Raw genomic sequence first — 15,703 nt, forward strand, 5'->3', positions numbered from 1 at the left:
ACACTAAACCACACTAGTTAAGATTTTTTATCTCATTAACATCAACCAATGGTTTAAGCAAACTAAGATCAACAGTTCAATGTGAATTGAGAGCCAAAAATGTCATCAAAGCATATATTTTAAATAACCTTTTGAAATCATCGCCTCCATCAGTTAACTCTAACAACATTTTGGAAAGTAGTTGTTCAGCAGATATATCTGTAGCCATAATACAATCTAGTTTTTGTTGCCATTCCTCAAATAAATCATACTCAGATATATCTTCACTTGAATTAGTTCGTTTAATAACATCATTAACAGTTAACGGCAAGCCAAAAATATCGCAGACATCATACTTAGTTATAGTGTACTTGCAGTTTTGATTGACTATGAAAACTGAAGTACTAACATCATATTGGTTGATAAAGTACTTAGCCATACCATGATAAGACATCTTAATTCTCAACAGAAACAATCCTTCAAAACCAATTTCTTTCACAACACTTCTTTGTTTATCATTCAATTTATCACAAAAACAAACCATTTGAGAAGGAGATGAGAGCATATGAAGTTGACCTTCTCTCCTGTAAGCCATCAAAATTGTATAAACAAAGCATCACATTGAAGTATCACAATTTTATGTAGAAAGCATCACATTGAAGTATCACAATTTTATGCAGAAGCATCTACGTCTATAACTTACTTCTTTTTTGGAATTGTTGTAGAAGAAACAATTTGTACTCTTTCTCGTTTAGTTATTGGTAAAGGAGGTTCTTCTTCCATTCTCGCATTTACGTTCACTTCTGGCACATTCTCTTCACGGTCCTCATGGTATTCTCCTCTTGCAGAAGCAACTACTTGAACTCTAAAAAAACAAATGAAGTATCGTGGTTCTCATAGACATCACAATTTTTTATAAAAGCATCACATTTCTATAAATGAAGCATCACATTCTTATTGAACAACTTACTTTTTCTTTGTTGAAGCAACATTTTTTATTCTTTTCCCTTTTATTTTTGGCAAAGGTTGTTCCTCTTCCATTTCATGATTTTCTTCTCCTTTATCTTGCTCATTATCTTCTTCTCTTGCAATAGTGACTACTTCTACACTGAAAGCATCACAATTTTTCATATAACCCATCACATTGTATTAAGAAAGCATCACATTTAAAAACAAACTTACTTTTTCTTTTTTGAAGCAACAGTTTTTTTTGTTTTTCCATTTGTTTTCGGCAAAGGTTGTTCCTCTTCATGATTTTCTTCTCCTTTATCTTGCTCATTATCTTCTACTCTTGCAGTAGCAGCTACTTCAACACTGAAGCATCACAATTTTGTGAATACAACATCACGTTTTATAAAGAAAGCAACAATTTATCTTGATTTTCTCTCTTGTTAAACAAGACTTACCTTTTCTTTTTTGAAGCAACAGTTTTTATTCTTTTCCCTCTTGTTTTTGGAAAATGTTGTTCCTCTTCCATATCTTGATTTTCTTCGCCTTTATCTTGCTACTTTATCTTCTTCTTTTGAAGTAGCAGCTACTTCAACACTAAAAGCATCAAAATTTTATGAATAACACATCGAATGTTATTAAGAAAGCATCACATATTAAACAACTTACTTTTTCTTTTTTGAAACAACAATCTTTATTCTTTTCGCTTTTGTTTTTCGCAATTGTTGTTCCTCTTCCATTTCTTGATTTTTTTTCGCCTTTATCTTGTTCATTTTCTTATTCTCTTGAAGTGGTGGCTAATTGAGCTCTAAAATCATAAAATGTATGTTAACAAAGTTTATTAAGTTACTTAGCATCACATCTTCAACAATAAAGAATAACATTTTCCTTCAATTAGCATCACAAGTTTATTAAGTTACTTACTTTTTCTTAATAACAGTTTTAATTCTTTTTTCTATTATTCTTAATCATCAAACATTTGTTCATAAAGCATTACAATTTTGTCAAAAAACATCATACATGTTTAATAAGAAACTTACTTTTTCTGTGCGATAGTTTTGACTCTTTCCCCTCTTGTATTTGGCATACCTCGCGGAGGATCTATTATTATTGGTTCTTCTTCAACTTGTGCAGAACTTTGAGTAACTACCATATATCTGATAAACAAAAATGATGTTTATCGCATGAGAATTAGCTACTTACAATAAAAAAAAAATAAATAAATAAATAAATTTGTGTATAAATCAAAGAACAAATCCTCAAAATTGAAGCAAAGAACAACTGACGCAAGAAAAATCGCAAAAATAATCGTGTATAAAATCGAAGAGAATTAGCTACTTACAATAGAAGGAAAAAAAAATTCGTATATAAATCAAAGAACAAATCCTCAAAATTGAAGCAAAGAACAATCGAAGATAGAAAAATCACAAAAATAATCGTGTATAAAATCAAAGAACAATGTAAGTAAAAAGAAAAAATCGTGTATAAATCAAAGAACAAATCCAAAGAAAGAAAATCGCAGAAATAATGGAAGACAGAAAAATTATCAACAACATGTAATCACAGAAATTGCAATTCACAAATTAAGAACAAATCACAGAAATTGCAAAGCAAAGAGATGAATTCGAAGAAAAGAACAAATCAAATCGCAAAACTCACAGCAAGAACAATCGTTGGAATGCCCTAATTCGTGATTAAATCGTTCAAGAAATCGCAAAACTCACAGCAAGAAATCGCAAGAGAAGAAAGAGATTCTAGTTGGATCGTTGGAATGCCCTAATTCGCGGGAATGCCCTAAACAAATGAAAAAACTTAAAAAAAAAAAAAAGAAATATAATCCGCTCGCGATTCTGGATCGTTGGATCAAAATCTTATGATTCCTACGGTTGAGATTGTAGTTTACATGGTTCTCATATATGATTAGTTCTCACCTGAACTTTTGCCCATATATATATATATATATATATATATATATGAGAAAGGGTCTCAAAATAAGAGGGATAAGAAGGAATTTCAACCGCCCAGATGAAATATCAATGGTCAGAAATAAGGCAAGATGATCCATGATGAAATATCAATGGTCAGAAATAAGGCAAGATGATCCATGATGCTGCATGCGGTTTATTAGCTATTACAACCAGTTTTTTTTGTTTTTTTTTCCTTTTAAAGAAAATAATAGTTCATCTTTTCTGGGTTCATTCTTTGACATTCTCTCTTCTTTTCTTCAACATTTTCTCTTCCTGGGCTCATTCTTCAACATTTTCTTGCTCTTTCTTAATTTTTTTAAGGGTTTTTCTCTATCTTACTACATCACTCTCTCAACCTACATCTTGATTCTTCATATTCAAGCTTTTTCTTTTATGTTTGAGGGTTTTTTTTTTAAAGTTTTGTGGTTGATTTTGCAAATTGATTTTATTTTGAGGAGGAAAGATTTTCTCAATTCCATCATTTTCTCATTATTGAAGAAGACAATAAAGGTAAGTTAGAGTTTCATAATTATTGTGTTGATTTGTGTTAGTATTATTGAAGTTTTTGTGTAAAATGCTTGTGTGTTTACTTTTATTTGTTCAATGATGGTTGATTGATGCAGAGTGTGCTAATCCCGTTGTTTCTTACTGTTTATGTAGTTATTTTTTGACTTTGTTAACATTTTCTGTCATAGTGACTTTATTTTTCCTTATAGTGATTTGTTTATGACTCATTAAACCTATTAAGTCAATTGGTAGAGCACTCTATTCTTCGTATAGAGGATGTAGGTTCAAATCCTACTTAGGCTATTATTTTGTATTTTGTAAAAACAATATGACTAATTTTAGTGATATTCTTGAACATGTTAATCTTATTTTCCAACATTTTAATCGCATTTGTAAAAATAGTAAATCGGTTGTTTTGAATTTGTTTTTCCACAATTTCATATAAGGAGATAGTACCTCATTATAATCATAGTATCTTTTACGAAGAAAATAGTAACTTTTTCTAAGAACATAATATGTTAAAAACTTTTACAAGAACATAATAATATTTTACAAAGAACATAGTATATCTTATAATAAGAAAATAGTAAAGCAATAGTAAATAAATAGTCAATTTTAACCAGACATCCTCATCTTAACCATCTCTTCATTTATAAGCAAATTATAGTTTCAAATTAGTTTTTTTACAATTACATATAAGGAGATAGTAACTTAACACAATTATAGTATTCTTTACTAATAACATCGTAACTTTTTCTAAGAACATAGTGTGTCAAAATCTTTTATAAGAACATACTAACATTTTAATAAGATTTTAGAATCTTGTAATAAAAAAACAATAAAGCAATGGTAAAAAAATAGTCATCTTCAACTAAGCATCCTCATCTTAACCATCTCTTCATCCTTATCATAATCATCTCTTCGTTAAACATAAGCAAGTTACGATTTTGAATTTGTTTTTTTACCATTACATATGTGAAGAGACAATAACTCATTATAATCATAGTATTCTTTTTTAAGAATATAGTAACTTTTTCTAAGAACATAGTAAAGCTTTTAAAAAAACATACTATATTTTTACTAAGAACATACCATTACATATATGAGGAGACAGATTTAGCCTAACAAGTAGAAGCCTATGTAGAATTTGAACCTACATCCCCTGTGCAATGTAAGCACAGTTGCATAGTGCTCGACCAAATTGAGCTAATAGACTTAAAATGATACTAGATAGTAAGCTTTTCCAAGGATATAGTAACCTTCTTCATGCACATAGTGATCTTTCTTTGGATATACTGATTTACATAAGATTTTCCCTAGTTTCATCCCCAAGGTATTATGGGATTAAGAGGGCGAACAGAGAAGTGGAAACCCAGAAGTAGTCTAACAAATAAACGACAAATTCGATTCCCAAAAATCTAAAAAAAAAATCAGAATTCCTAAAACCAAGAATCCAAATAAACACATAGTAATCATTTTCAATTTATTTCTCTATTTTTCATTTTGTTAAACCAATTTCTCTTTATCAATTAATCTTTTACAATTGAAAACCCTAAATTGTTTTCCCCAATTTGAAATAAACCTTAAAATGCCACAAATCAAAAAATCAAAACAAATTCAATACACACTTTAAACCTTTATATATTTATGACTTTATTTCATATGATTAAATTTAAAAAATTAATATTCTGAAAGTATGCATTATCAAGACAAATTAAACTTGATGTCATTTAACAATGTTTTACACATTAATTCTCCATAGTGTTCTATAGCTAGTGTTCATTTAAAGTAAGAAGTCCTTCTTAAGTATAACATTGTAATTGTAATATAGTTTTTCATCGTATTGTATTTCTAATAATTATACGAAAGAAATAATTTTTTATGGTGATTAAATTCCAATGTCAATCAAAGGACTCCTTTTTCATGTTTTCCAATATTTGAGCGATTTTGATACATTTTCCTCTCCATAATGTTGTTTTCATCTAAAGCAAAAATGAATGTTTTAATGGAATGCTTGAAGTTGCTTGGGTTGTGAAAGAATTAGAAACAATGTTTTATTCTTAATGTAATAGAATGATTCTTTTTCAAAGATATAACAAAAACACAATATTTTGGTCAACAATTGAGCATTATAGAATGTTGATAATTGAAATTAGCGTTTTTATTATTGAAATTATTCTACTTTAATTTGTTTTTTTATTAAAGTTCCATTGTTTTTTTATAGTTACAACCGATTTTTTTCCTTATTTTTCTCTATTATTCAATTTCTTAATATTTTTGATTTAAAATTAAATATTATTTGGTAGTTTATCAATTTTTCATATCTTTAAATTTATTTCATTTACAATTCATAAAAATTATGATTAAGGTTCAAAATTTCTCAACTATCAAAAAATAAAACTCATGAATAATACAATAAAGTTATGGAAAAAAAGTGATAGATATACGTTTGAAAAGATATACCGGTCTATTAGAGAGCCAACTCGCATTTATGTTGGGAGAATCTACAACACTAGCTTTTTATCATTTGAGACAAATATTTGAGTGCTACAAGATTATAAAAAGATTTGTACATGATTTTTATTAATTTGAAAAAGCATACGAACATGTATCAAGTGAAGTAGGGCAATGACAAATAAAGGATTCTAAAAAAATATAGTGAAAGATATGTTATAAGTAGTGAATAAAATGTTAGATACATGGAAAGGCAACAAAGGATTACAAGATTATAATTGGCCTTTATTAAGGCTCGACTTTAAGTCTTTTTTTTTTGCGGCGTTTTTAGATGAGATAACTCGACCAATATGCAGACTTGCCTTGATGCATGTTGTTTACTGATGATATTATTTTTCTAGATGAGATAAGGATGGGTAAATGCTAAGTTTGAACGAGAGAGACAAGAATTGGAGTCACGAGGATTTGCATTAACTCGGATTAGTTAGAAGTACATAAAGTATAACTATAGGACCAATGAGATTACGAGAGGCACTATAAAGCTAGAAAAAAGAAATCACTTCAAGTGAATGCTTTAAATACCATGTGTATATATTTCAGAGTAGTGGTGACATCCAACAAAGTTAAATCCATATAATTAAGTGCTGGTGGCAAAAACGGATAGCAACTACTAGGATATTATGTGATTGAGGTGTGCCCATATAGCTTTAGTACTGTAAATTTTAGTCGAAAAGCCGGATGCCTTTTTTAACGACCCATGTCCCGGCCCAATTAATGCGGGTACCCGGATAAGTTGGGTCGGAACACCGGGTACCTGATTTTATTTTTGATTTTTGGGCTGATTTTATTGTTTATAGAGAATACCCGATGCAGAAAGAAAAAAGGCATTGAAAGTTTACTGATTACATAAATTGCTATCAAAAGGAAAATTCATTCGTGAAAAAAGGATCAAAAATGCAATCAGTAGATGTAAAATGCAAATTTGATGCAGACTTGAAGTAGACTTTCAGCAATTTATGGAATCAATCAATATATGTAAAAAGAGGCATCAAAAGGATAAATCATTCATCAAAGTATATATTGTTAACATGTAGATTTGAAGCAGAATTTTCAGAAATTTATGACTAAAAAACAGACGGCCCATGATCCTCTTCACCTAAAAACGGTATTTGGTTTTTTAAGCGGGTCACTGGGTACCCCCTTCAATCAAAATTTCAACCTATGACCCAACCCGGTTAAGGCGGGTCGGGTACCTGACTCGTAAATTATATAAGAAATTGATCTGCCATTTATATTGCGGGTCGACAAATCGACGGGTCGAATCATGTGGGTCGGGTTTTTTTAACAGCCAAATCACTAATATTTATTACTATATTTGTATATCTACTACAATAATTATATATCTACTATAATCAATATGCACCTTTTAAAACCCATGAGCACGACTACTATAATTGAGAAATTGGGAAAAAATTATTTCCGACTGATTTTCGGTCTGAAATCAGTCGGAAAAAAAAGCAGAAAATTTGTCTCCCTTTTCCAATTTTAAATTCTGAATAAAACTATATTAGTTGGAAAATTCCCGACTACTAGCAAAACAGTCAGAGAACAGTCGAAATGTCAAACTAATAATTTTTCAGTAGCAGTTTAGTCGGAAATTCCGACTAATCATTGTCAGTCGGTAAGACAGTGGGTAATTTCTAACTGTTTGGGGTTAGTCGGTAAGTTGTCTTTTTTTTTGTAGTGCTTGAAGGGTAGTATTGGAATGGGATATGAAGGATTTAGAAGTACAGATTGAGATGGTAAAAAGTTAAAATGAATTGAGTAGAAGAATCAATGTGAACGACCATTGAAAATCGACTTAAATTTTTGAGATTAAGAGTGTGATATTATTGTGAATGTTATACAATTAAAAAAACCTTAATTTTAAAGAGTGTGTGTATTATATTTTCATCCAAGATAAAGATAGGGCAAAGTAGTGGATGAAATGGAAGAATAGAAAAGAAAACACAAGGCAAGTTTTGAGTGAGCCAAATGGAATCACAAATGGTGGTGTTCTTTGTCTTAAGGATACATATGGAATTATGACATTATTATGTCATAGTATTTACGTACAAACACGAATATCATGTGCTCATTTTTTTTCATAGTTGTAGATGATTGGTAGTTATTCTTGAGAATTTGATTCCATTTGGCTCAATCAAAACTTAGCCTTGTGTTTTGTTTTCTTTTCTTCCATTTCATCCACTACTTTGCCCTATCTTTTTCGTGGATGAAAATATAATACACTAATTAAAGGTTACTATAACGTCAAGTACAGTTTTAGAAAAAAAATAAGGGATGTTACCTAAAATGATAAAAATAGTTGAATGGCAAATAAGTTAATTATTTCTTCGATTTTTGTAGATTAAAAGTAGTGTGAATAAAGGAAGGAAGTGGAAAAAAATAAAGTTTAATTGCTGGCTTGAACCAGATTTCAAATAATTAAAAAATAACTACTCAACCAACGCAACTCACTTGCACTTTAATATTTTACTATACATTTTACTATCTATTTAATTTAAGTTAATTGTATTACTATATTTAAGGCTCTAATATTTCAAAAACAATTTAAATAAACAAAACTTCAAAAATTATTATATACTAGGACTCTAGGAGTACTATTTATTTCGCCCATGTGATTAAATATGCAAGTACAAGTTCTATATAAATGCAAGAATGCACGATGCTATGAAGCAAGTGTTAAAAGAAAAAAGAAGAGGAAGAACGAGGTTTAAAAAGGAAAAAAAACAAAAAAAAAAAAAAAAAAAAAAAAACACTAAATTCGAGGTGATAATGGAGACCAAGAATTTTTTGCGGATGAAGGAAGGTGATGGAGAATTCAGCTATGCTCAAAACTCTACCCTTCAAGTAAATTTCATTTGGTTTTAATCTTTTTAATATTATTATGCTAAATGAATATAAAATTGTGGATTAGCCTAATGGTCCGATAGTAGAGAAGATTTTGAGATGTTAAACATCTTTGACCGTATAGGTTCTCAAAAAACTAAGGGTTTTAACATTAAATTACGTAATACTACATATGTTAAGTGTTTAAAGAAATATGAAATTGAATGCTTAACATTATATATGAGAAAGACATATGTTGCATCCATATTATTTCTAACCCAAATGACACTCATAAGGGGCATAAATCATGATAAAGTATATAACATATCACGAGATTTCAACTATTTAACTTTTTGGTTAAATTTGTGTGTTGACACTTCTCTTTAATCTTTGTGATACCATTTGATTTTTATCTCTTTCTTGCTGAAAACGATGCTATATTAAAGTTCGAACAATGTGTTTCAAACTCCAATATTACCAAGATCGAATGTATGAGGTTTTGTGACAAATAAATTAAGCTATCAATGATATCGATGTTTGTAGGAGAAAGTAATGCAATAAAACGACACAAAAATTTAACGAGGTTCACCCAACTTAGCCTACGTCCTCCGGTGTGTAGTATCTCTTATATTATCAAAGGAGTTCAAAGAACTCTTAAATATGGAGAATTACAATAGAGAAGAGATATAGGTTAATGTTTGGCTTGGGGTATATTTTGTGGATGATTCTTTATGTGTGAATGAGAGCTCTCTATTTATAGGAGAGGTCTCACTAAGTAACATTAAGTACATTAAAAACTATGAATAAATAATAATGAAACATCTCCAAGTACTTGAAGAGTCAAAAACAGCATCCTAGGAGTATCAGAAACTTCACTCGACCAAAACAGCGGCTTGCTCGGTCGAGCGGATTACAGGAAGTTTTTGGTTGCATTTTATATGCTCGCTCGACCCATTCTGAGCTCGCTCGGTCGAGCGAGCTGGTCGAGCTGCACTTCAGAAGGCTTCTGACAGTATTGCTCGACTTGTATAGTAGAGCATCTTGAATTAAACCTTTGCACTTCTTCATTAAGTCCCATAACTCTCATGAATAACTCATATTTCATTACCTCATTAATCCATAATCTTAATCACCATCATAAACCACAATCATCAAAACTTAACTTAATACACCTACATTAACATACTCATTGGATTCCAAACCCAAGAGTCATACATGAATGCACACACCAAATGTGCACTCAAGTCACACCATTCATAACACTTGCATGTTGAGATTTAAACCTATTCTAAATAAAAAAAGTATATTTAAAATTAATCAAAGCCTTATAAAATTGTTTTTTATGTTAATTTTATGGTCAGATGTTATGCTTTCTTGAATCTTCAACAGGGTTTTGGGGTACGTATACTTTAATTTTTTATATTTATTGATAATAATTGTGATAACTGAAAAGTAAAATAGGAAATCGGTTAAAAAAAAATACAAAAGTAGTAATTTGGATGTATTATACATAGAATGTTATTTACTACTATTAGAAATAATGTGATTAAGCTAGTTTCAGCACCTTAGTGATAAATTTAACTTAATATTATAATTGAGATTAGTTAAAAATAAATTATAATTAAGATTTCAAAATATATTATACCAACACCAACACCATCACCATCACATCCTCAAAATGAAAATACTTGTCCTCGTATATGGAATTTCATCCGCTTGAAAGGAGGCTTAAATAAATTTTAAACTCGTGACTTATATGGGCATATCTGATACGATGTCAAACAATTAATTCAATCATTTGCTTAAGTTTATGATCTAGACACAAAATATGTTACATACTTTATCGATTTAATTGTACACAACCTTATTCTAATAAAATTTACTCATTGATTTTTTTTTTCTGGGAAATTGTAGAAAAATAGAAACTAAAACGACCTTTGCTTGATTGATATAATTGCTAAAAATAGACCCAACGATTGTTTATTCTTAATTGCATGACTTACAAAAAGACTTTGAAGATGGTTATAAACAATATATGACTTTATTTTTAGCAAATTTACCGAATATGTGAGTTTATTAAAAAATAAACAACAAGTGAATTTATTTTCACCAGAACAACAAATGTTGGTTTATTATCGACAATTTCCCATTTTTGATATAATAAAACATATCATGAGCCTTCAACCATAACCATGAGCTTACACTATTAGTTGAGCTGGGTTATAAACATGATAACAAAAGTCAACATTACAGAATTACGGGTCAAATCTAATATATCCACTATTTCAAGTTGAATATTTAGGATCAGATGGTACAACGAGGGTATTATATAAATATCACGATACTGTTGCCATTATTTGAGCTCTTAATTGCTGAATTGATTTGTTGAAAGTTTTGTGGTTATCACTAAGTGGTTAACTAACTTACTTTTTTGTTTACTTATTTTGTAGGGAAGAATACTAGATCAAGTCTCAAAACCACTAATAAAATATGCAATTAGATCATTATTATCAAATGATAATAATACACATTTTCTTGAGATCTTCAATGTGGCAGATTTGGGTTGTGGAGTGGGTTCTTCACCAATTTCTTTCATATCATATGTTATTGATACTATAAATGAGATTTATAAGGATTTGAAATTGGACAATAGTCAAGTACCAAAAATAAATATGTGGATGAATGATCTTCCATCAAATGATTTCAAGTTATTGTTTCAAAACTTAAAGAAACTTGAAGAATCAAAAGGAGATGATTGTATAACTTCATGTTTGTTCATGGGTGTATATGGGTCATTTTACAATAGATTATTTCCTCAAAATTTTTTGCACTTAGTTCACTCTAATTATGCCCTTCATTGGCTCTCTCGGGTACGCTTTTCTTTCCCTATCTCTTTTCGTTTATAGGAAATATCATGTAGCTTTAACAATCAATTTAAGAATTTAGTTGAATTTATCAGTACTTAATATCAAAAACATTACGATAAAAGATCATGGGTTTAAATTTAATTGCGTTTCATTCAAGTGGAATATCTCAACCAAAAGTTTATGTTGATCAATAGTATGATGAAAAAAACTAGATTATATTACATTCTTTATACATCGATATAGGATAAACTATCCCAACATACATTCAATGATAAAATCGCGCTTAATAAAAGTTAAAAATTTACCTAGTTCATATCAAAAAACCAACTCAACCAAAAGTTTAAGCTGGTGGTTGAGGCCGTAAAATATGTTATATACTTTAACACATCCCCTCACACAAGAGTCCTTTAGGCTAAGTGTGAATGCAGCACAGACCCTCCTTATACTTGGCGCATAGAGATTGGAACACGTGATCTCTTGTCATGCTGGCTCTGATACCATGTAAAAGAACCAACTGAACCAAAAAATTAAAATAATGGTTAAGGTCTAACATACACTCTAACAATTCATCATATTATCATATTGAGCTTTGATTTAATGGACATATATTGATGTATGTTAAGGTACCTCCTAGTATTTACAATGAATCGAGAAGATCCAAGAACAATGGGAAAATGATAGTGTGTGAGACAAGTCCAAGAGAAGTGGTTAAAGCTTATCGAGCTCAATTTCATAAAGATTTTAGTCAATTTCTCGAATGTCGTTCTTGTGAAATTGTATCGAATGGTTATATGGTGCTAACTATTGTGGGTAGTCCTTCTATGGTTCCTCACCATCCTTGCTCAGCTAGACTTCTATGTAAAGTCATGGATAATCTTGTTTCAAAGGTATTTTCATTTCAAATTCATTCATCGAGAATCTAGGTTTAGACTTATCCATATTATGTCCTGAACCGAATTATTTCATTAAAATTATGTAGCAAATTACATATACAAGATACAACAAACAAAAAAATTATAACCATATTATGTCCTGAATGGAATTATTACTCCTTACTAATATTTAAAATTTGCCCCTGGTCACTAATCACCACCTTAAAGTTGCTAAATGTTTGTCATTTTCATAAATGAGCTAGTCACTTGAGAGACCGTCTCTTTGAGAGACATATCTCAAGTCTAACCAATTAAAGATTAATGTCTACTTACCGTATTTTCAATGCCTACTTATGGTATCTTAAATGTCTACATACATCAATCTTAATGTCTACTTATAATATTTTTAAAAAATATATAATGGGCCGGCCCAATTAGAGGTGATCTCTCAAAGAAACCGTCTCTCACAAGAATTTAGGTTCATAAATAGCTTGATTATCAACAAAGGAAATCTAGGTGTGGGCCTTCTTTGGTCATAGCCCATAAACTGACTCATATGATTAAAAATCTTATTAATATTAAATTATTATTATGTAAAACCTAAAAGAATGAGAGTTAAATTGGTTAAGCATATATAAAGAGATAAGTATTTAGCGCAATGTATACCAGTTATGTAACAATCCGACTTACTGTTGACTGAGTAAACAAGGTCATCACAGGGTTCATTTCACAAGAAACTGAAATCACACTTCCAAAACTTGAGCAAAGGGGTCACCAACTCAATATACATCCTTGGAACCTCTAATCACCTACGCTAATCCATTATTTCCGACTGGTTCCGATCTGTAGACAAACTAAAAGTTGAAAACCACAGAGGGTCAGATTAAACTGAATGAGAAGCAACAATCCAAAACAACAAAACACAGTAATTCAAATCATAGGTTTAAAAGCAACATCAGTTTCCTAAATCTATGTGCACAGGGAGTCTAGTTTGAGAGGTGCCTCATAGCTCTAAGGCTATGTCGCTCTCGGGTGAAGCTAGTCAATATCTGAACGACAATTCGCTTCAAAAACAGGGAGCAGGGAACAATGTTCCTCAACTCCGTCAATGACCAGCTCGCAAGCCCGATCCATTGACCATATCATAATATCAGCATAAGCATTCACAACAACATTTGTCTCAACAATTTCCAATTCAAAAGAGCTTTAGTAAAAAGTTTATTTTCAAGAATGTAGTCTAGGCAGACCCTTTAAGAACTGCTACTACTCACCAAAAAGTACGCTTCAAGAAACTAAGTCTGGTACTCCGCGATTACTAGAAGGGCTCCTCGATGATATCGCCTCCTGAAGCATAACAAATATAGCATCACAACAAAGCATACGATACTACAACTAGGTTTATATAGCTCATTGCATCTCATCCTAAGGACGCATCTTAGTTCCATCTTCTATTCTAATATTTCTCATTTCAGAGATTGTGCAAGTCCTAACTCCAACCCTCAATATCATCAAAATATATAACCTTGCTTTAGTCTAGCTTATATTCTTGTAAAGATTATACGTCTCCACAATTCCCTTTGTGTTCCAATTCAAACACTTCCATGTTCATCTAAACTCAAAACCAAGAAACTAAACAAGATTAACAAACTATCCAAATAGAAGGATTCAGCTAGTTTATCCATTCAACTAATAATTTCCACACGAACCCTAGATACTTTCAAGAACAACCAATCAGTCAACATTTAACCATTACCATAATTGAAAAGGGGGACAACTCACAATTTAGAGCCGTTCCTGAGGGTAGTTTTGAGGTGCAATCGCTTAGGGCCCAACTCATGAAGGGCCCAAAATGAGTTAATCCCTATAATTAAAAATTAGTATCTGCATAAGTAACTTCTAGCATCGGTTGAATTTGCACCATTAGGTTTCTTATATAAGCGCATGACTACTAAATTACATAGTTGGAGAAAAATAACCGAAACTATACTCATATAAGGACTTTTTTTATTTTTTCGCCTAGGGCCCAAAATTATCAGAATTAGCACTAACTCACATTTAGGTAATAATGGTTACTTTAAATATATATATATGGTTCTAACATAGTGTGTACTTACATGCATGGCCATGGCAGAGATTGATAAAGGAAGAGAAAGCAAAGTCATTTGATCTACCATTACATTATCCATCCAAAGAAGAAATTGAAAGTACAATTAAAAAGGAAGGATCTTTTACAATTGAGAAATTGGAAACATTATATGATTGTTTTGCTAAAGAAATTAATGACATTGAGGCAAAGGCTATTTCCTCGGCAAATAGTATTAGGGCATCTATTGAAGTTTTGGTTTGTTATCATTTTGGAGAGCATATTTGTGATCTTTTCTTTGATGAGCTTGTTCGAGTTACTATACAACACTTTTATAATGAACCAAACGCATCGGTTGAACTCTTTAACATTGTGGTTATGCTTAGAAGGAAGATAGATTAAAGCAAGGGAATCGAGGTTGACTGTCAAGAAATCAACTTAACTAAAAGTTTAAGTTGATGATCGATGTTACTTTTGTTAGGGTTTGTATGAGGTAGGTTTGAAGTATTTTAAATAATTGAAGTGCGTATTTTAGTATTTAAAGTGTCAATGTTAATTTTTTATATGATGTGTTGAATATTTAAATAACTAATAATGAGTATTTCAATTATAAAAATGAATGCTATATTTAATTTAGTTGGACTATTTAACCAAATTTAAGACTAACTCACAATCAAATCATACTAAATAAAAATTTGTGTTTAGTTGTGTTGGGCCTATGAAAATTTAGCCCATGTTTAAACCCTATGTTGCATTGTTGTTGGTTGTACAAAATTTATACCCCCTTCACACATAATAAAAACTACACCCGGTCTTCTAAGAGACCGTCTCTCTGAAAGACGTCTTTCAGGCCTAGTCCAACAAGGTTTAATGTGTATTCTTACTCTATATTTTTCTTTTTGGACCGATTCAATTAGAAATGGTCTCTCAAAGAGACCGTTTCTCACAAAAATTCGTGTAAAAACTATGGAAAAATTACTTTAACAATGGTCTACCATATAACATTATCATCATCATCATCATCAACTCAATATCCCGCTCGAAAACAGGGTTTGGGAGAGGGAAGGTGACGGACAATCCATACCCGTACTCCCTTGAGAGGGAATACTAGAGGAAAGCTGTAACCGCCTCGAATTA

General features: G+C 30.7%; 1 protein-coding gene across 1 annotated transcript; it reads left to right on the plus strand.

Moving 5' to 3' along the window:
• The first annotated feature begins 8,690 nt into the window (after positions 1–8,690).
• On the plus strand, positions 8,691–15,053 carry LOC130802439 (probable jasmonic acid carboxyl methyltransferase 1). The gene is made up of 4 exons (XM_057666460.1): positions 8,691–8,765; positions 11,195–11,614; positions 12,235–12,498; positions 14,615–15,053. The coding sequence occupies exons 1-4, from the start codon at positions 8,691–8,693 to the stop codon at positions 14,966–14,968; spliced, it is 1,113 nt and encodes a 370-aa protein (XP_057522443.1). The 3' UTR covers positions 14,969–15,053.
• The last annotated feature ends 650 nt before the right edge of the window (positions 15,054–15,703 follow it).

The sequence above is a fragment of the Amaranthus tricolor genome, chromosome 16 (assembly GCF_026212465.1).
Source record: "Amaranthus tricolor cultivar Red isolate AtriRed21 chromosome 16, ASM2621246v1, whole genome shotgun sequence".
NCBI classification, from domain to species: domain Eukaryota; kingdom Viridiplantae; phylum Streptophyta; class Magnoliopsida; order Caryophyllales; family Amaranthaceae; genus Amaranthus; species Amaranthus tricolor.

What these genes read in the sequence shown, in the direction of transcription:
- LOC130802439 (XM_057666460.1), top strand. Translation starts at nt 8,691, where the DNA reads ATGGAGACCAAGAATTTTTTGCGGATGAAGGAAGGTGATGGAGAATTC. An exon ending in CCCTTCATTGGCTCTCTCGG is followed by an intron (nt 11,615 to 12,234) that starts GTACGCTTTTCT and finishes ATGTATGTTAAG; the next exon opens with GTACCTCCTAGTATTTACAA. An exon ending in TGGATAATCTTGTTTCAAAG is followed by an intron (nt 12,499 to 14,614) that starts GTATTTTCATTT and finishes TGGCCATGGCAG; the next exon opens with AGATTGATAAAGGAAGAGAA.